The sequence below is a fragment of the Molossus molossus genome, unplaced genomic scaffold (genome assembly GCF_014108415.1).
Source record: "Molossus molossus isolate mMolMol1 unplaced genomic scaffold, mMolMol1.p scaffold_m16_p_21, whole genome shotgun sequence".
In the NCBI taxonomy this organism is placed as follows: domain Eukaryota; kingdom Metazoa; phylum Chordata; class Mammalia; order Chiroptera; family Molossidae; genus Molossus; species Molossus molossus.
Genome location: NW_023425357.1, coordinates 45,991,789 through 46,012,950, shown reverse-complemented (window position 1 = coordinate 46,012,950; position 21,162 = coordinate 45,991,789). Strand labels below are relative to the sequence as shown.

The 21,162-nt window shown below is 43.1% G+C and overlaps 1 protein-coding gene across 2 annotated transcripts in view; it reads right to left on the bottom strand.

Annotated features, from left to right (window-relative positions):
* The window catches only part of TOX3 (TOX high mobility group box family member 3), a 102,909-nt gene that overhangs the window by 24,271 nt on the left and 57,476 nt on the right, over positions 1-21,162 (bottom strand). The window contains exons 2-3 of one of the 2 annotated variants that reach the window (XM_036275423.1): positions 6,989-7,054; positions 2,754-3,008 (exon numbers count right to left, since the gene is read on the bottom strand). In XM_036275423.1, the coding sequence (XP_036131316.1) occupies positions 2,754-3,008; positions 6,989-7,054 (321 nt within the window). The remainder of the gene's footprint in view (positions 1-2,753; positions 3,009-6,988; positions 7,055-21,162) is intronic. The other variant, XM_036275424.1, reaches the window with a different exon arrangement.

Sequence of the window (21,162 nt, the reverse complement as noted above, 5' to 3'; positions counted from 1 at the left end):
CTGTGTGTTCACCACACCAAGTCAAAGTCTCCTTCCATCACCATTCACCCCCTTTACCCTCTTCTACCCCCACCCGGCTTTCCCTCTGGTGATCACCACACTGTTGTCTGGTCTATGAGTTTCCGTGTTTTATTTTATTTTATTTTTCTGCTTAATCCCTTCACCTTTTTCACCCAGGCTCCAGCCTTCCTCCCCTCTGATAGCTGTCAGTCTGTTCTCCGTATCTACGAGTCTGTTTCATTGGCCTCATTTTAATCCCTCCCCTTTGCTCCTGCTGTTTTTTAAATATAATGGCATAAATTTAAGGAAGATAAACATGTTGTGTTTGTTGCCAACAAAAATGCAGCTAATCAGTAATGTGACAAACTGTCACTCTTTCCAAAGGAAAACCAACGAGGCTCTGAAGAAAAGCTGCTTTAATGCAACATAAACAAGCTGGCTTCTTGTAGGATGGTCTTAATTCACCAGAGCAATCCCTAACAGACAGCCATATTCATCTGGAGAGTAAAACTTCTTACTTGCATAAGGTATGAAATATCCGTGCACACAGGGAAGCCAAATGCATGATGTATAAAGTCTTATTTATTATTTTTCTGGTGACCTTCCTGAGGGAAATCTCGGAGGAGCTGCCGCAGAGTATTACAATGTAGCAGCCAACTGGGTGGGGGGGGGGGAGACAGAGAAGAACCTTGACACAAGCTATTTTTAACCACGCCTCTGGCCACTCTGAATTCAAGTTTATAGGTGAACATGTCAAGTAGTACATAGAACAAAGCCAACGACACATTGTATGCATCATAATTCTGTCCTAGTACATTTTATTTTTTCCCCACATTTGTGATTTAAAACCCCGTGACATTTCTTCAAGGTGAAATTCTACTAGTTTTCAACAAGATTAGTTCGTTTCAAGCCAAAATAAATACCATTCAGGTTCAGCAAAACTTTAGAGAAACACTAACAAATGGGATGAGGTCCGTGTAAATACCAGGACTACAGCCTGCTCTTAGCTAATGTACTTATACTTTTAAAAATCAATGAAATAATTCAACTGCTTTAGTGATTAGCATTACATTACAAAAGCAGCATTAAAAATTGAGTCCTCTCTCCCAACGCCAGCCCGTGAAAGCATTGTTCTTGAAGAGTATGTGGAGATCATAATTATTTTATGATTCCATCTTTAGTTCTTTCCAATATAGTAAATTCAATTGACCATGAAATGAAATTTCATAGTCAAAATGCCTCCTTTACACTTTTTATAGCAGCAATAACAGTTTTATGGCTTTAAGGGAAGGTAATTCATCAGATGTTTAATTTAAAGGCAGATTCTTATGTTATTAATAAATATTTACCAATTTAATAAAGTACACATTTTTAGCACACATTATATGGTCTTTTAACTATTTCCCCGACATTAATGAGCCTCGCTGAGCATCTATGAGTAATGGTGAACCCTGGCTAACTCCCTTGGTGACTAAACACCCTTTTTATTTTTATTATTTTCCAGGCACAACATCGCAAGCCTGACCGTAGAGGAACGGCGACAGAACCCTCCCTTCCAGTGGCAAAGGGACAAAAACGTAAGAAAGTCCACGGGAAACCGTGATCTGCGATGGCGAGGACGTTTATGAATACTTAATGAGCCTTTCCCGACTGTTGGCTGCATTTTTTTCCAACAAAAAAGTAAAAATAAAAACGCCGACGTTCAGCTCAAACACAAAAGATCACAGGCAAAGCAGATGATGTTGCCCGATCCTATTTGGGGACGTGATCTTGTATTTCAGAGCCACGCCGCACCTCGCGCGCTAATCCACCGGGTCCGTCTGGTGTCATCCGGGTCTGACAAGGAGACCAGTAAACATCTGGCGTGGTCCGAATGTGCAGAGAAATAGGTAAACAAGCAATAGGAATATTTGGTTTCTGTTATACCAACACATCTATTTCATTTTGTCAGGGTTAAAAAAAAAAGCCTTATGAAGTATTAATCTTGTTTAAAATGTCTGCTTAGTACCTCACCTAGATAGACACAAATGCTTTACATACTATGGTGGGAGAAAAAAAAAAAATCCCAGCAGAAGAGTATAAAATACTTAAGGAGATTTACTCTGGTGATTGCTGACTATAATTGCTCACTAAGAAAAATAGAACCACAATGATTGCATTAGCAATCCTGGCTCTCTGGAGTGCCTTATTCGATGTTTATGACAATAAATAACACAATTAGGTGTATTTCACACAATAACCAAATCTATATTTTCCTCTGCTGGCTATAAGCAATTATTCTCTTCCCCTTTCTCTGTATCACAGCTTGATATTTCATTTGAGGTAGGAGCAGATCGTGTACCATAAACATGATGTTCTAATCCAACAGATGCACAAGACGGAGGCACCGATAAGGGCTACCATTTCTAAAGGCTTTCTGGGCAAACTTGCAACTCAGGTACACCTCTCTGTTACACGGAAGGCAAGGGAAGATCGGCTGCTTCCAAACCAATGAATCTGACTTTTTAAAAAAAGCATTTCAAATCAGAAAGCTCTGGTTGGGTCACCCTCTTCCATGTACCCGTCAACCACCCCAACGCCCTCTTGCCGAATACCGGGGACTGATCTAGCCGCTGTGCCTACACGGCACGAGGGAGGGCAACCCCATGTCCCCCGCCACAGGCGTGAGCGCGTCTCAGAACACAGGCTCTCGGGTCTTGACCGTGAGAAGCGCAAAGGAGAGAAAACTGTTAAGCAATCAGCTTGCTGCCTACCATGTGCAACCCACTGCTGTGGAGCACCCCGTCTTGGTCCACGAGATTTCTGGCCATTGTGATGGAGGGTAGATCCAGGCTCTGAGGAGGAAACTGGGGCGTGAACTCACTCCCCTGGGAAGGCAAGGGGTCGCTGAGGCCTTGGAAGGGTAGCAGTGCATCCGGAATGCCCAGGGCGGGGTCCGACTCTGGAGGAGGCGTGATGGGGGGGATTTCAAACTCCTCATCCCCGAGGCTTGGTGTGTGGAATGTCTGCTAAAAGGAAACAAAATATAGATATCTTCACACTCTGTTCCTATATCTTATTGCTCCCTGGAGAGAAAAAGAAAGATTTTGCTTGAAAACACGCCATAGCTAGGCCAAATATTTATTTCTCAAATGAAAACATCTTAAACACAGATTTCCATATATAAAGTTTTGCTGATCATTCTGATTAAAGATTTAAGTCTCATTATCATATGGTTTTAATGGAGTATCAGTATTAACAGTTTTTTAATGCGTACTTAATTAGCAACATCTGTCTTTGTTGTTAGTGGGAGCAGCCGCGACATTAGATTTGGCTATATAACAAATTGCTACTTTATTGATATGTTAGTGAAACAGCTCAAACCGTTCACATTATCCACATGCTTCATAAAATGCTGACGACTTTGTGGTGCACACACAACATTAATCCAGAAGTGAACATTGCACATATTTACTTTCTGTCACAACATATAAAACAAGTCATATTCAATTTGTGGTTTGCTTCCTAAACTTCCTTATTGATATGCTCCCAAGTGCAAAAAAATGCTTCTATGGCAATTGTTACTGTTTGTGATACACCATTTTATATACGGACTATCTTAAGAACATCTATTATAATGTTCTAGTGCTCTTCCTTAAACTACGAGGAGAGTTATTTCCTTTTACATGAAGATTTTGATATGTATTTATCAGAACATTTTCCGGCAGTCTTCTATTTTTAAAGATGATCTGTAGGATGAGCACAGAGATGTATCAATAGAGATACACTAATTCCATTGAGGTTGCTCACTTAGACAAGTGCAATTTCTCAAGACCTACGAGTAAATAATACACAGCTTTCTTCATTGCTACTTAGGTTCTTAAAGATAGTTTTATAAAATATGGCCTTTTGATGTAAATCAGAGCTGTCCGCTCAACCCCACTAACCACCTTCCTTAAACTTGAACTTGGACTGGGGGGTGGTCAAGGTCTAGAATATTATGCATGGTAGAGTGAAGAGGTGGGGGGCACTCAGATCGTTTTCTCCTGAGCTCAAAGGGGCCAGTTCACCATCCATTTATTACTAATAACATTTTCGGAGAATGAATTGGTGCAAGATCATTTGAGTCTGCTGTGCTTGGTGAAGAGAATCATTTAGAGCTGAAAATCATCATTACCCAAACGATGAACTGATGATATAATTTAACAACCACTTGAGATAAAACAGAAACAAACTGAAGGAAAAACAAAGCAGAACACATTTCTTACATACAAAACCTGTCGACTGTTATTTTTATCTCACCAGAAATAAAGAGGTCACAAGACAGGGGAGTCCATGGCGCACAAGGTCTTAGTTAGATTCAGTAGATGCAAAACTTTATTGCATAGTAATGCATTTGAAAGCTAGAATGAAATACTTGCTTTTCTGACATATTTATTCTAATAATGACCCCCAAAAGGTGTTGATTTCTTACGATGGTACCCCGAGTTCTCAAACACAAAGGGATGAATTGGCCGCAAACGTGGTTGGCTAATGAACGTCACCCTATGGCTGCATTTGCTGTTATTTTGGCACTAATGCGGTCTAGTAACAGATGCAACTGTAATTTGTGACTCATTTGCTACCCCATTACTGCTTAATGAAATCTAACATATCACATTAACAATACGGATAAACACTCATTCTTGATATGTGGCATTTGGCTGTTTTCATTACCACTGTAATTAACACTTGAAATATTATTTCAATAAATATTTAAAGTACTTTAAAAATGGTCAGGGTAATCATGACACAGACAGAAAACACGAAGCAAATGTGTGAATTTCAAACTCAGAGTATCCTGGTCCCCATGGTATTATCTGCAGGGCAGTAGCAGGGAAGAGGGTTGGTTTCAGGCACAATTTCGACTTTACTGCATCAAACCTAAAGTCTTCCCGAATTACTTTGCGCTCATTAAAATGTTAAAAAACCAAATAAATTTACTTTTAATGCAGTGATTGGGAAATTAGGCACACACTATAATGTAGTGCATTAACATTTACTTGGGCTTTATTTTTTGTTCAAAAAAAGATGTACAGGGAAATCATTACATAAGACTACCTCTTAGCCTCTAACATAAACACATCTTATGCTAGGCAGTCAAAATTAAGCAGGTTTTCATTTTTATTTTTGTTAAGGAATGGAAAGATATTTTATATATACACACATATATATATATAAAATAGGTCCTTAGAGTATAATTTTATAAAAGACAAGATCATTTTAAGTTAGAATTTAGTATACTACTATATCATAACCTAATAAAACAATACAATAAAATTATATTCCAGTGCATAACCAAGAAAATGCTAAAATCTTTAACCACTTTTAAAGAGAGGTAATATATTAAATACAATGTTAAGCATTCCTTAGAGAAAAACGTAATAAACACACTGGTTATCTGAGATTATGAAAGTAACCATGTATGGCATCAACAACAACAAAAGTTATTGACTTTTGGACACTATGCCTCATGACCAAGATCATATTAATCATTTAGAGTTTCTATGATTACTTCTTACAGATATTGACTTTTCAGTGTTTACCTTGAACATGTTAAAGTAGTGTGTACATGGTTAAATACCATCTGTACTGAAATGTTCAAAACATTTGTTCCTTTTGATAAAAATGCAAATTTGGAGAACTGTTGTATCAACACATAACAGCCAATGTCTGACACGGTGAATTATCACAGCTGGAATTAAATTGTCTCTGAGCAGCTGCTGGCTGTGCAGCTTCCATCAATGTTTGATTCAAATGTAGGGAAAAATCCTACAGAATGAAACATCGTGTTGTCCTTACAGATGGGGTTTGTGTTCATTATCACAAACAACACAGCAGCCAGTGCCAAACAATATTCTCTTATCTGGGCGTCTTCTTGGTTATGATGGTCACCGTAAAAATGATTCATCTACGAATACCTTTAATTCTGGATCACCGTTTTTGCCTAATAATTTCTCGACATTAATTTCTTTCAGACCACTTGCCTCCTTGGATCAAGCCCATTGACAAAGCCATTATAATTTTCATTCTTGGGTGGGGGAGGGGGTCAAGGTAGCTCAGTTTCCTATCTTTGAATGTATTTGGAAAATGAAGACTTTTTAATGCGGGAACTGCCAAGAGGTTCCATTTGGACCAATTTCACTGTTTGTTCTTGTTTTAAAATCTTAAATCTCACAGTCTCCCATTTTTAGAAAACCATTTCCTTGATCTAATCAGGATCGAGACTTTTCTGGAGGGCAGGCCAATGAGACCAGACAACAGCCCTAAATGAGTCAGGAATTCAATAAAAACAGCAACAAGATATGTGTTCCATTTGCACCAGTAAACTGTAGACAAACCCAGAGTCCAGGTGGTGCTGCCTTTATATCCCATCATTCAGCTTTCCTGACTTGGTCCTGCCCATTCACTCATTCAATAAGTATTTATTGAGCACCTACTATGTGTCAGGCTCTATACTAGGCTGTGGGGATCTAACCTAAACCAAAACACTCTTTTCATATTACTCCCACCAAAGACCCAAGAAACAATAATACTGTTCTGCCATATAATTTCCCAAATCATGGCCACTTAATGAAATTATCTCCAGAGCTATGTGAAGCTAACATATTTTCTATTAAAAGTCACTTCCATCCTAGTTTCTAAAATAAACACTCATCTGCTTAGGTTCCAATCAAGCTTGTATTTATAGATATTTTATGTACTTTCTCATATACCTCTATTTTTTTTTTTTTTTTTTGCATATGCATTTCTTTTCATCAAGAGATGTGTGTGAATTGCTAACGTTCTCAACAGCGATGTGTCAGGTTGTTTTCTCTCCCAATAGGTTTTTCTCATTTGTCCTCCTAAGTTGTTACCTGGTGCCACCTGCGAGAGAGAAGCAGTCGACGCCTTGTTTTCCCCTTCAAGGCTCTTCAGTGATCTGAATAACACACAGAACACAAGCAGACATACTGAGACAGACACCTACCTCGCTGGCGGCAAAGAAGGCGTTGCTTGCCTCAGCCATATTCATGTAGTTATTGTTATTTCCGAACTGAAAGAAAACAGATCGTTTGAGGTTAATACACAGCCCGATAAAGGATCCTGGGGAACACTTGGTGGGATTCGGAAGGAACGCTGGTGATCGGAGGTGAACAGAGGTTCTGCTCCGAGCGAATGTGAACTGGGCCGGTTTCAGGTACCAGGCTGCACTGCCGGGTCCCTCCGCACAGAGGTGAGCGGGCCTGGCAACTCCAGGGCACAGCGCTGTTTCTCAAGACGAACCGCAAAGGAAGGCATCACACACTGGCCCGACTGGTCACGGCCGGTGATGTTTACTGAACTGGCATTTGTCAGAGGTTAGAAGGAAAAGAGTTTCCCCCAAAACCACCTTGACACATTTTTCAAACATGTTGGGATTTCCTAGCTCACTTTTCCAGAACAGATGACACAAGAGTGGGTAGGTTAAGATGTGAATTAAAAGAAACAGAATTCAATTCCCAGGACTCAAATTCTATTTTCTAGTGAACGGGGTGTGGTAGGAATATAAATAAATAATAAGACTAAAGAATATTTTTTAAATCTCCAGAGTTTAAAACGATATCTATATCCATCAGAGCTGTTGAAAATAGTGATATTTAATCTCTCAATGTAACATTAAGTGCAAAGAGGTTTAAAAAATAAGCGGGATCCTATGAACACAGCAATTTTTATTTAATTCCCTAACACAATAGCCCATTCATACCATCACAAATAAGACTGTATCAGCATTTCAGACATAAGCTCTTTACTTCTACAGGCCTGTTATCAAAATGTAAAACTTGGATTTGGGCAGAAATGGGTTTTCAGGTTGGGATGGTATAAGCAGGCATGTTTGGTTGCTTTAAACATTGTTATCAGTCTGGCAAGGTGGAGAGGCTCTGTGAGCATAATTAGCTGGAATTATATTATTTTCATGATTTTGAAATGGTAAAAGGATGCCCTCCTTTTTACTAAGTGTATGATTTCCTTCCTTTCATGCATTAAATAACACATAGGTTTCGTCTCCAAAGGGTGAAATGTATATATCCACTCTCCAATATAAATAGAGCTAGTAATTATTTAAAGTAGAAGGCACAATTTTCCCAAGAAGGAAAGGGGGGAGGAGGAGAAAGAGACAGAAGGAGGGAGAGAGAGCGAGAGAGAATAAATAAAACACAGATACAGAAGACCCGCACAAATCCTCTCCATAAACCCACCAACACTTATGTCCAGGGGGGCTCTCAGCCCGACTCTGAACCCCTGACTCGTGCAGAGAAGCAGGACTGATGCTGCACTTTCTCATGTCAGGGGTCCAAGACCCAGGCAGGATTTGTAGGAAGGGCCCTCATGGTTCCCCAGCTGTGATCTCCGGGAGGCAAATGCCCCCGCAGAGCGACACCTCCCCCGCCCTCACCCGCCCTCACACAAGGAGCCCTGGGATTCGCTTGGACAGATCTCTTCATCAGGATTTCCAAAAGATGCATTTGTTTGTGCTTAAGAAAGGCCTTTATCTGGCTTCTTGGAGGGCATGTGATATAAAAAAATAAATGTATACTAATCTCCAAACTATCAAGTTGTATACATTCAATATGCAAAGGTATTTGTATGCCCATCATACCTCAATAAAGTGTTTTCTTTTTTTTTAAATTTTTTTCTTTATTGACTTTGAGAGAGAGACAGGGAGAGAGAGAAACATCGATGAGAGAGAACATTATTGGCCGCCTCCTGCACGCCCTGCACGGGGGATTTGTCCCACAACCTGGGCATGTGTCCTGACCGGGAATCAAACCAGTCACCTCTTGGTGCATGGGTTGATGCTCAACCACTGAGCCACACCGGCCGGACTAAACTGGTTTCAAAATAATTTAAGTTTTAAAAAAAGCACACATGAGCAGGTGCATGCATGCACACACATGTGCACACACACACACACACACACACACACACAAACATTTCCCCCATGTTTCTACAATGTTAAAAATATGCAAGAAAACATATAGTTTCTGTCTTGGAATTCTTGATGAATTAATGATATCAGAATTGAAATCTCGGGCCCCCATTCTGCACATTCTTGGTAAGTATTTGTGGGAGCTGGGGTCAGGAGGTGTACTCAGGCACAAGTCCTGGCTCCCCAACCAACCTGTATCACAGCTTGAATGTTATTTAAGTGTAGGTTTTGTTGGGGAATAAGAAATCCATTGAAGGCAACAGCTCATTATCACGGAGCATTTTTTTTTTTAAGATTAAACTCACTTATTATCTAATAGCACCTAAAACAACAAAGAAAAATAAAATGGCTATTAAACTAAGGGCCTAAACAATTCCAAAAACAAATTAAGCTTAGAGTGAAATAAGAACTGGGTTAGAAATCCTCTTCTGAACAGTTAGTATGCGAATGTAATTACTGAAGAAACTACAGCTAATCAGCTGTGAATTGTATCCATTAATTAGTATCTGCCCTGGAGAAATGAGAAAAACCAGTGGCAGCGCGGAGGGCGGGTGCGCGCGCGGATGAGCCGCGCGGCGAAGTTCGTGCGAGCAGGTGGCTCTGGCGGCCCGGGCCACGTGGGCAGCTCTCCCCTGAAGCACGTGCGGAATCGCAGGGCAGCCTGCATCTGCTCGAACTATAGGCCTTGACTCCTGGCTTGTAACTCGGAAACACTTGGCGATCAGGCAGGCACGTTTGTAAATCGTTTCAAACGGAAGCAAAGGTTTCTACTCTGCATGGGGTAAACTAGCTCCTGGACAAAGGGCTCAAACGCTGACATGTCACAGGCAGCTGTCTCCTCCTGCCCAGGTGGCGGCTGGGGCAGTGTGGGAGGGCAGTCAGACAAAACACAGGCAGCCCAGTGAAATTTGACTTTCAAATGAACAACTTTTTTTTTTTTTTTAAGTGTAAGTATGTCCCATGCACTATTTGGGATATACTTATACTAAGAAAAGTATTCTTTCTTTATCTGCGATTCCAATCCAGCGGCTGCTGTGTATTTTTATTGGCTAAATCCGACCAGCCTCCTGTGGGGGTTACCCTGATGAGGAGGAAATGACGTCATTCTCCGTGTGACTCACTTTATCCAGTCATGCTAGTATAAGTATGTTTATTTTACTTTAAAGTGAGACCTGTGAATCCTGCTGTACTTACCTGTGTAAGAACAAATCTGATTCTTAGAGAAAAAGTGACCCTTTGAGGACAGATCTCTAATATAATGACCTCAGAACAATTAACTGCAACTAACTTGTTTGTGTACAATTTAGTTTATGTTCCAAGGGACGGTGACATTGGTAAGCACCTTATATTACAAAAACTCCTGGTCCATGCAGGCAGAAGGGCCTCACCTGGGTTCACCACTGGCTCCCCCAGAACTAACAACGCCTGGCACAGTAAAAGCACCCCAAGATTTGTTGAAGGGAGGGAGGAAGGGAGAAATCCCATTTCAACTTCAGTGTCTCATCAGCACCCACCCCAACTAGAGTAACCCTGTCACTTCAATTTTTATGATGAGAGTGATGATCATGATCACAATGATGATAATAATCATAATAGTAATGATAATGCGTTTGCACAGTCAAGCCTTCCACATACATTATTTAACTTTCATAAGTGCAACTACATATAATTTATTTCCCCAACAACCAGTTACAGAAACATAATTACTATCCCCATTTTATACTGAACAAACTGAGGCTTGTGAGGGTCAAGCTACTTACCCCAAATCACATGCAAAGAGGGGAGCTGGACACCTATCCTGCCTCACAATCTGTATCACTTTGCTATCCAGTGTTCACAAAAACATGAGTATTTTACTCACTGGTCAATTCCATTCTGAAACTTATCGATCTTACCTTACTCAGAGCTAGAATTTCCCAGCAGGTATTTCATGCTACCGAAGTCCAGTAAAATGCTCCTTAAGAAAAGGGTTCTGCAGTACTGCAAGGCTGCAGATCACTGTGCAAAGCTGTAGACTACTGCCCTTTCTGATGAGTCTCAATGCCAGCTACAAAGTTAAAGGTCCTGAGAAGTCCTGCAGTTAATTCTTTGAGGTACCACAAGGTACTGTGCTAGGCACTGGACATAAAATGGGGAAGAAGATTATAAAGTTTCTGTTTAGATGGAGCTTATGTTTTTCTTTCTTTCTTTTTTTTTTTTTTAATCCTCACCCAAAAACATTTTTTCCATATTTTGTTCAGATAGAGTGGGAGGGAGAGAGAGAGAGAAACATTGACGTGAAAGGTACACATCAAGTGGCTGCCACCCGCACGACCCAACCGGGGCCAGGGACAAACTGCAACCGAGGTACGTGCCCTTAGCGGGAACCAAACCCGGGTCTCTCTGGACCGCAGGCCGATGCTCCAACCGCTGAGCCAAACCGGCCAGGGCAGAGCTTATGTTTTTCTTAAGTGTGAGACAGTAACCCCCTCCCCACCCAAAATATTTTTTATCTGGGGAAAACTTCCTTTTGTTTCCTCCACAACACCCTGTGGTAACACACTTTGGGCAACCTAGTTCCAAACTCCTTACTGACAACGTTCTTTTGTTTTCCCCGAATCCTTATAAAAGCTAATCTAATATTTTTACCCTGGTAAAGCTGATGCATTTTGCAAATGAACTAAGTAAGAATTTCTAAATTATGCATTGTAAGTCACTTTAACTTGGCCTATTTCCAGACTTTCTTGATGGCAACTCTCATTGCTGTTCCTTTGAAGATCAGCTCAAACACGTAAGGTTCTTCTAAGAGACTTGAAGAGTCAGAACTGAACATTTCAAATAAACTAAATGAACAGCAGGTGAAACAGAGAATTAAATACTCTGAAGAGTACATAATGACATGATAAAAGAAATAGGTGCATATATATGTAGGAATGGCATTTAGGAGGTCCTTTCCACTTCGATAGACGTGATCCCCAAAGATACAGTTGTAAGGCAGAACTGAATTACTCTGCGTACTTCTGTATCTTCATACTTTCACAGAAGAACATCTTCATTGTACTTGAAGGTAGATTTACTTTTTCTGCTTGATGAGTAATTATAGCTTTGGCAAAGACAATTCATGAAGGACATCAATTAAAAAGAAGTACTGTAGGATTTTTTAAAAATCACTGAACACCACCCTGCTCACGGGCTCCGGGACTACACGCAGCACCAGAGTGAATGAGTGGCGACTGCGTGCGTCCGGCACCAGCTCGGGAGAACGTGGGGCAGCAAGACAATAACCCGTCTGTAACCACGAGATGGAAACTTCGGCCTGATGAGTCCACACAACATCATTTTCACTGAAATCATTTTGACACCCATGTGAAGAATCGTACAGGCTTCTCATAAAGCAGCATTAACCACAGGGTATCAAACAGCTAAATGGCATAAATTTAATCCTTAAAAAAAAAAAAGATAATCCTTCGAACTCTCTTTTCTTTTTTCCCATTAGATTTGTTAGCAGACACCATCCAATTTGATGCCTCAGTAAGGACATCTGTCAGGTTGCTTACACAAATGAACTGTGCCATCGTGGGGCGAGTGTGCCAAGCACGGTCACATGACAGGGAAGGCAGACATTCACACACTCTCCCAGGCTCTGCCAACTACCCCACGGGAAAGAACTTACCACCGGGGATCACATTTAGCCACTTTCAGCAGTGGTCATTTGTTCCAAGATACAGATCCCAAAAGAGTGACCACAAGCCCAAGTGGCAAATGATAATAATACCGACGATCATCAGGGGAGACCTGGAGTCCCCCATCAGGACACACAGAATGGCTCAGTGAATCAAGACCATCCATTCCAAAGGTCGGGGGTTCACAGTAGTATCTGGAAACAAAAACCTGCAAACAGTGAACCCTGAGGTATAATTAGCAGGACAACACACACACACACACACATACACACTTCTGCTAGTTAATACATCTATACAATTATAGAGAGAGAATTATACACACATATATAATTATATACACCCACATATACTCATATGCACACATACACTAATTAAAAGGTTCACATACAAAGCAATATTTTTTCAAAGAAAAGAAATTTTCAAAACTATCATTTGCCTTTCCACACGCTGAGAACTCCTAGGTGCTCAGGTCCTGAGCACCCGTCACAGACATGACGGCCCCGCCCTTCCTCCCGGGTGCCGACAGGCATCTCCATCACAGGGGCAACGCCGGAGCCTCCCCCCGCCCAGACCTGCGGCGCCCACAGCCTGACCCCTGTCTTTGGATGGGAACTGGCTCCACTCCAGTGACTTGGGCCGAAACTCATTCTTGAACCCACACTTCCTTCCATCAGAAGTTTCTGTGCTTCCTCTTTCTAATTCTATCCAAAGCTGAGTCCGTCTCACCACGCTCCCAGGCCTCACCCAGGCCCAAGCCGCCCCGCTCCTCCTGGGTCACACGGGAGCCTCCCGCAGGTCCCAGCTCAGCCCCGCGCCCCACGCAGTGTACTCTCTGCACACGGCCAAGGGCGGACTTTGAAAACCTAAGTCAGACCCCATGTCCCTGCTCCAAGCTTCCTCGTGCCTTCCTCCTCTCTCAGAGCAGCAGCCCGATCCTTCCCTCGGCCCTGGCTTCCTCCCCCCCGCCAGCGCTCTCCCTCCACGCACGCGACTCGAGCCCGCTGGCCTCCTTGCCGTCCCGTCAAGACCTAGACACACCCCGCCGCAGGGCCTTCCCACGGGTGTTTCCTCTGCCCCGAGTGCCGTGCCTCAGATGCCCCATGGTTTGCTCACCCCCTCCTCTGGCATCGTTCCCCCAATGCCCCCTCCCTCTGAGGACCCTATGAAAGTCCTCTGCAGCCCACCCCCTCTAGCACCTTCCACCCCTCTTCCCCAGCCAGTTTTTTCCATAAGGCTTTTCAGCGTAGTATTGTCTTTCTCCTCGCCCCCCTAGAATGGAATGTGATGATAAGAATGTCGTGCCCATTGTTTACACTGATGTCCCAGCGCTAAGAAAAAATGTCTGATAGACAGCAGGTATTCAATAACTCTCCACTGAATTAATTTCTAGATGTGACCTAGTGATACATAAAATTGTTCTCCCAGCCAAGCACAGTAGAAGCACTTGAGATCCGAGTGCAGAGGAGAAGCCAAGCATCCATCACGTGGGTCCCTCCACAAACCACACCTATGGGAAGGTGGTAACAGGAAGGAGTTCCATATCCTGAAAAAATTAATATGCGAAATCTTAGAGAGACTCAGCTTGAAAAAATGCTTTATTCTAGAACACACACTGAGTCTTTTATAGAAGAGACATGGCAGCCAGGCGGGTGCGGCAGAGTGTCCAGGCCGGGCCTTGGGTTGAACACAAGCTTCAGGGAACCACACAGGCTCTGGCCCGCGGACCAAGAGCTGAGAGAAGAGAAAGCCAACAACTAATGTCAATGGGGCAAGAATCTGAGTATTAAATATGACGACTAGTTTTCTTTTAAAATCTGTTTGTTTTTACTGCTTTATAGTCCTGGCCAGTTTCCCCGTGCTAAGGACCACGGGATACCCAGAGCCTGCAGACTCCCTGACCCCCACCCCGGATATACTGTATCAGGATCTCTGAGCAGTGTAGCTCTAAAATCTGTATTCTTAACCAGCTTCTTGGGACTCTTAAAACACTCTAATATTTGAAAAGTACTAGCCTAGTTCATATCAGACTAATGTGGGAATGTGCTTTTGCAGATAAACCTCTCCATCTGTCTTAGGGGGATCTTACTGAAATGCTGAAACGCAGCTGCTACCGGAAAATGTAACCCCTCGGGAGGTGACCACCAGCCCCCTCTCCCACCTCACGGCCAAGAGGAGGGATGAGGACATCCTAGCTGGCCCATGCAGGGAAGGCAAGTTCCACTGTCAGATTTTCCCACAAGTTCTGTGGCCCCACAGAAGGAACAGCAATGCCTAAACATACGGATGCCACCCAAACACGGAGGCCTTTGGGTTTTCATGATCTGGACACATTTGAATCTGTGAATTGCAGAACCATCTGGACTAGCTAGAAGTGGCAAGGAATTTAAAAAAACCAACTGTACTTGTTTAATATCAGAAACAAATGTAAGTAGAGGAGAGGATACTGAGCTTCCCAAATCACGTTTTCTTTTTAGCAAAAAGGGAGCAATCTTTGGGATGGGCGCAGCAACCAAACACAGCCCATGTTCCGAGAATGAGAAGAGGTCCTGGCTTCGCCTGAACACACGGAAGAGGCCAGAGGGAACTCACACACGTACTGTCACGTGGCCACAGCTTTGTGGAATCGCACTCTCTCCCCCTTCCTCCCAAAGCCTTGACAACACTTGACTGAGTGCTTATTAGATGCCAACGGACAGGGCATGTTGGGGCAACATGTCTACTTTTCTGAAGACATCACAAAGGAGCAGCAGAAGATATGCCTGTTGCTTGGAAGAGACAACTCAGTCAGGGTGTTGGGGCACAGACATGTTTCAACCTCAGGGCCAAGCGACTGACACTGACCCACGGCCCACACGTGTGAGAGAAGGAACGGCACTCTGAGGAACACGTCATGAACAAGGAGGAAGCTGGAGGAGGGGCGTCCCAGCAGGCCGGGGGCGTGGGCTTCGTTCCACGGGCCAAGCAGAGGCGTAGCTGGGGGCCGCAGGTACCGCGAGGAGGTGAGCTGGCAGAGACGGCAGGCGGCCACACTGTGGAGGGCCCTGAAGGCCCACCTGAATCTTTTGAAATGTACTCAATAGGAAGGTCCATGGAAGATTTCGGTGGAGGGAGGAGGACGAGAAAGAAATGTCTTAGGAAGGCTGGGAGCAAAGAGACCAGTTAAGAACACGTCAAGGCTGGCACGAGGCTGCCGGTGTCTAGACTGCGCAGAGGTAACAGGAGGAAGAATTAAATACAGAACAATTCATCTCAGGTCCAACTAACTGCTTTGAACCCCAGTCTCACCAAACTAGTCGTACGGTGGGCTAGTTACCGACTTTGTCTTAAGGACAAGTTCCACCCCCGCTGAGCTGCGTATCAGCACCAGCTCCCAAGCCTCTGTGTTTCAGAGCCTCATCTAGAACTCGGGAGTAAGGACAGCACTTGCTGCCCGGCTGGTGTGGCTCAGTGGCTGAGCGTCGACCCTGCACCAAGAGGTCTCTGGTTCGATTCCCAGTCAGGGCACATGCCCAGGTTGTGGGCCAGATCCCCAGTGGGAGGCATGCAGGAGGCGGCCGTCGACATTCTCTCTCATCGATGTTTCTCTCTCTCTCCCTCTCCCTTCTTCTCTCTCTCTAACATCAATAAAGGAAAAAAAGAAGAGAACAGCATTCACCTCATCCAGGCATTCTAAGGACTGACGGCTGGTGCACGGAGAGCCACCTTTCCCATCTGCACCAACGGTCCAGGTCACCTTGCACTGAGCCTCGCTGACCCAGGCCAGACGAGCACGTACACGTACACACTGCTGTCTTACGTGCCGGCACAGGCTGGCTCACTACCTGAAGAGCTCCGATGGCTTCCCACTGGTATTTATTGTTTGTTTGTTTGTTTGAAAAATACGTTTTTACTGACTTTTAGAGAGAGATGAAGGAAGAGGGAGAGAGAAACATCCATGTGAGAGAGAAACATTCATCAGCCCCCTCCCGCATGCACCCCAGTGGGCATGGAGCCAGCAACCCAGGCATGTGCCCGAACCGGGAATCGAACCGGTGACCCCCACGGTGCACAGGACGATGCTCAACTGACTTAAGTCCCACTGGCCAGGTCAGTGTGAGCATCTTTTGTATAATGATAGCAACTGGCGAAATAGATGTGCTTGGTCCGTTCTGGTTTCTTGACGTTCACTGAAGTGAGAGCTAAGAGTGGCCAGTTCGTCTGGATGAGGAGGGTGACTCCTTTCTTCGATGTCACTAAGAGCCAGAAGGACCTCTTCCCCGTTCCCCAGAGATGTGACGCTGACGTGCGATCTCCATGTCTAGCAGTACATCACTTGGGTTTAGAAAGGGCTGTGTCTTGTGATACCTTCAAATATCCCTGGGAGGAGTAACAACTTAGCTCTCACGGGTCACGGGCACTTTGGTGCAAATTTGTTTATAATACGTAGGTCCACTGAGGCACACGGTAGGTGTCATTTTCAAGGACGCTCAGAAACAACTCCTTGGAAAAGCCTGCCTGGGCAGCACCTTGTCCACCCCTGGCTGGACTGGATCCTCCTCCTCCAAGCTCCAAGGCAACCTGCACATCACTCTCCACTGTGCTGAAATGATCATTCCGCGTCCGCCTCCCTGAGGGCAGAGGCGGTATGTGTCTCCCTGGCTGTTGCAGCTCCATGGCCTGGCACCGAGTAGGTGCTCAAGAGATAAGACACCAGCCTCAGGGGCACCTGCAGTTGGCAGCTTCGCTGTGGTTAAAGACGTGTACCCACGTCGTTCATTTGTCTGTGCACGTGGCCCTGTCCACATCACGTTCAGGCGGACCACGTGAAGGTTTGCCAAAGTATGCCACGCCTTAAAACAAAGCAGAAGTGGACAGTCATAGAAGATAAAATCTGAGTTAGTTTCCTGGTCCTGCCAGACTTTTTAGTTCATGTTCCAACCAAACAACTGTGGACCTTAGAGACGTTTGGCTGAAACAGACTCCCAGGTCCCTAACCAGGTGACACATTTATACCAAATACCCTAGGAAGTCTCCTGGGCCCTGCTTCCTTACACCTACACGAAATTTCAACTTGGGGAAAAGGGAATAGTAAATTAAGAAACATGTTCCTCGGTATTTTTAAGTAAAAACATCTGAACTAATTATAACATTTCTTTAGTTCAGTAACCAAACTCTACTAACCAATTGCAAAACACATTCTGCAAGTTCAATCTCTCTAATTATGACTTAGTATGAATTCCATCACAACATCAATAAGTTCCTAGATTGTCCTCCATTCTTTGATCGCTGAAGTATAAAATTTAATGCTGTTATAATGCATCATGTCCAGGTGCCTAAAGCCAATATGCTAATATATAGCTGCAGGGAAAGTTATAGACACACTCACACATGTATATAGATCAATGATTCTCATCTAGGGGCAATTTTGCTCCCCCAGGGGACATTTGAAAATGTCTACAGAGACTTCATTGTCATGACTAGTGGGTGCTTCTGGTATCCAACAAGTAGAGGCCAGGGACAGTGCTAACCACCCTAGAGTGCACAGAGCAGCCTCAACAAAGAATTATCCTGTCCAAAATGTCCCCGGCGCTGACACTGAGAAACTCTAATATAGATCAATCCATATATTAAACATAAACAAAAGATAAAGTATTTTAAAATAAATATTACAGGCTTATTGCTTCTACACAATCCAAACACAATTGGTGTTCTTTCTTTAAGTGGGCATTCTGCTGACTTTGGATAGATCTATTTATAAGATTATTGAGTGCAATCAAGGATTATCTTAAATGGCTTTCAAATGTGTATCAACTAGTTGGTTGTCAGCTATAAAGCTTTCCATTTATATAAATACTCAGCTGCTCTCTTTTTTTCCTGCTCCAAATAAGTCAAGAAATAGAAATAGATTAACATGTTTTTCTAAGGCTAGCATTTAAAAAAAATCAATAAACTATAAATTCTCTCTGAAGAATTAAATGACTTCATGTGTTTATTTTCAAGCCTCAATCATTTTTCTTTAGTTACTTTTTTAGTTTTCAATTACAGTTGACATTCAATATTATTTTATATTAGTTTCAGGTGTACAACACGGTGGCTAGACATTTATAAAACTGACAAAGTGATCCCCCGATAAGTCTAGTACCTACTTGGCACCATACGTAGTTTTTACAGTATTATTAACCACATTCCCTATGGGTCTCACTCATTTTTGGTAAACCCAATACTGGAAGCCTTGAAAATCATCAATGATAATAAGTTCCTAAGCATATGGAATATATACTCATTTACATCCAGCAGGATTACATATGAGGTCTATTCATACCTAGTAAGTCATGTCTGTCATTTCCAAAAGTTTACGAACAAGTTTCTGTTACTCGGTAAGAAATGATAAGACTTAGATAAGAAACCACTGAGACTGGTCTGCCCATTGAAACCTTCCAGGGCGAGAGGGCTTTTGCTACGCTGCAAGAGGATCTTGAGTGCATACATTTTCTGTGATTTTATGATTGCCTGAATGCTGCAGGGACAATTTTTTACCATTGGGTGACTGTATAACTTTCCTTACTTCTCTGTATCTTACCAGTTACGTTCATTTGTTTGTCGACAGTCTTTTACCAGGAAAGGCTTGGAGGAGCCTAACTCCCACTTTGGATAAGGTCTCGGGGCAAGAGGGAGAGAAATCCCATCCGTCCCGACCAACTATTCTGAAATTTGTAACTTAAGATTTTATATCTTATATTTATTTAAAAAGAGGGTTTCCCCCGCAGACCTGTATTTTCATTAGTTTGAGTATGAGGCTAATGTTTTCTTAAACATAAGCATAAAATAAAATCCCTTCAAAGCAAGGGCCCGTTGGCTTTCGTCTAGAAAGCAAGAAGAGAATTCAGTCAAGATGCCAATGTTAATCGGGTGCATAATTCAAACTTATTATAGCATTTTATATAAAATAACCGTGAATTTAAGTATTCCTAAATAAGAGGCATTTTATTCTTAGAATCCCAAACAGCCCTTGTATACTAATACATTCAAGATTACCTTAACATTTCCTTGCATGAATTTAAAAAGATGTGATTATACTGCAATTTGTAAGCAGCTCTTCTTAAATCATATATCAAATTTCACGCACTTCAGCAAAAACCAAATTCTCTTCCAGAAGAGTGACTCTACTATATGAAGGCAAATTATATCAAGGTGCAAATGCAAAAGTGACCGGAAAGGAGATAAAACAGATGTAAAAATCTTAAAAGAATCACAAAGGGATATTAGTGAGGCTGCATTTTAAGCTAAAGACAGTATGTGAATACAATCTAAAAACTTACTAACCTTCTTGGCATGCCAGTTAAAATGCAACCTATTGGGGGGTTGGGCGGGGAGGACGGGATTTTTGCTTAGAAGCTTATAAAAAAGGGCAAACTACCCGGCTTTAAAGTACAATGTTAGCATCTTATTTACAGGGACCCATAGAAAATGCCACATCACCGGCCTATACGGACTCCGTCTAGTCCTAGAAAGAGAACGTTTCCCCTCGGCTCCAGAGGACGAATGTATACGGCAGAGGAAAAATGACTGCACGTTCCACCGTGCTGTTTAATAACGGAGGGGAGAGTAAGATCCATCATGAAGCCTACCTATAAATTACTTTGGCCATAATAAAAATAAGTTAGAGGTATGAATTTTTTTAAGAACTGCAGCTGCCTTCATATCAAGATTAATATTGAAAACCAACCCGGTGTAATAGGGCTCCTGGGAGTAGGAACAGATCCCACGAGGGATGTCCATCTGGCCTGGCGCCGCTCCCTTCCTTGCTGAACAGTCACACCGAAAAGAAGTGCCCGCAGAGAACCGCACCCTCCCAAACCACGCACGTCACCCACACTCGCTCGTGTTTAGTGACGTTAATATCATCGCAGAGGCAAAGCTGAAAATCGTAATGCTCAGCTGGGAAAAAGGTTCATGTAGAGGAACTGCTCTCAACCTAAAAGACCAGATATCTCCAGGAGAAAATAAACCCTTCAGAGACATCAAGAAATAGATGGTCAGTTCTTGGCCCTGGCACTGACCAGAAGAGAAGAGCTGAGGAAATCCCAAGTGCTCAGCTCATCCTGGCACGGAACAGGGTGGTCTCCCCTTCGGGAATGAGGCTGGCGGAACCCCCCCACACCTACCCTTCCATTGCTGGGCAAAATGTTGTGAAACTGCCTCTTTGACCAGTCAGGGCACTTTTTTCATACAAGGAAAGTCATCTTCTACCCAAGAGGCCAGATTTCATTTCTGATGCCTACGTGGTCAGGTGGAATATTAAGCGTCTCTTTGTGACAAATCGACAAATACTGACCAAGGACCCCTCACCCTGGCCTTGGGAGCTCGGAATGACGGAGGGCCAGGGGGACGCCTGCAGTTTTACAGACAGCAGTGCCGCAGCAGAAAACCTCTCTCTGACGCCAAACACAGAGTAACAGATTTTCGACAGACCTGAAAGTTCATCAAATCTTATGGACTCCAACAGTGTAGAAAGGTCTCTGCAAGAGTTTTATTGCATCAAATATACACATT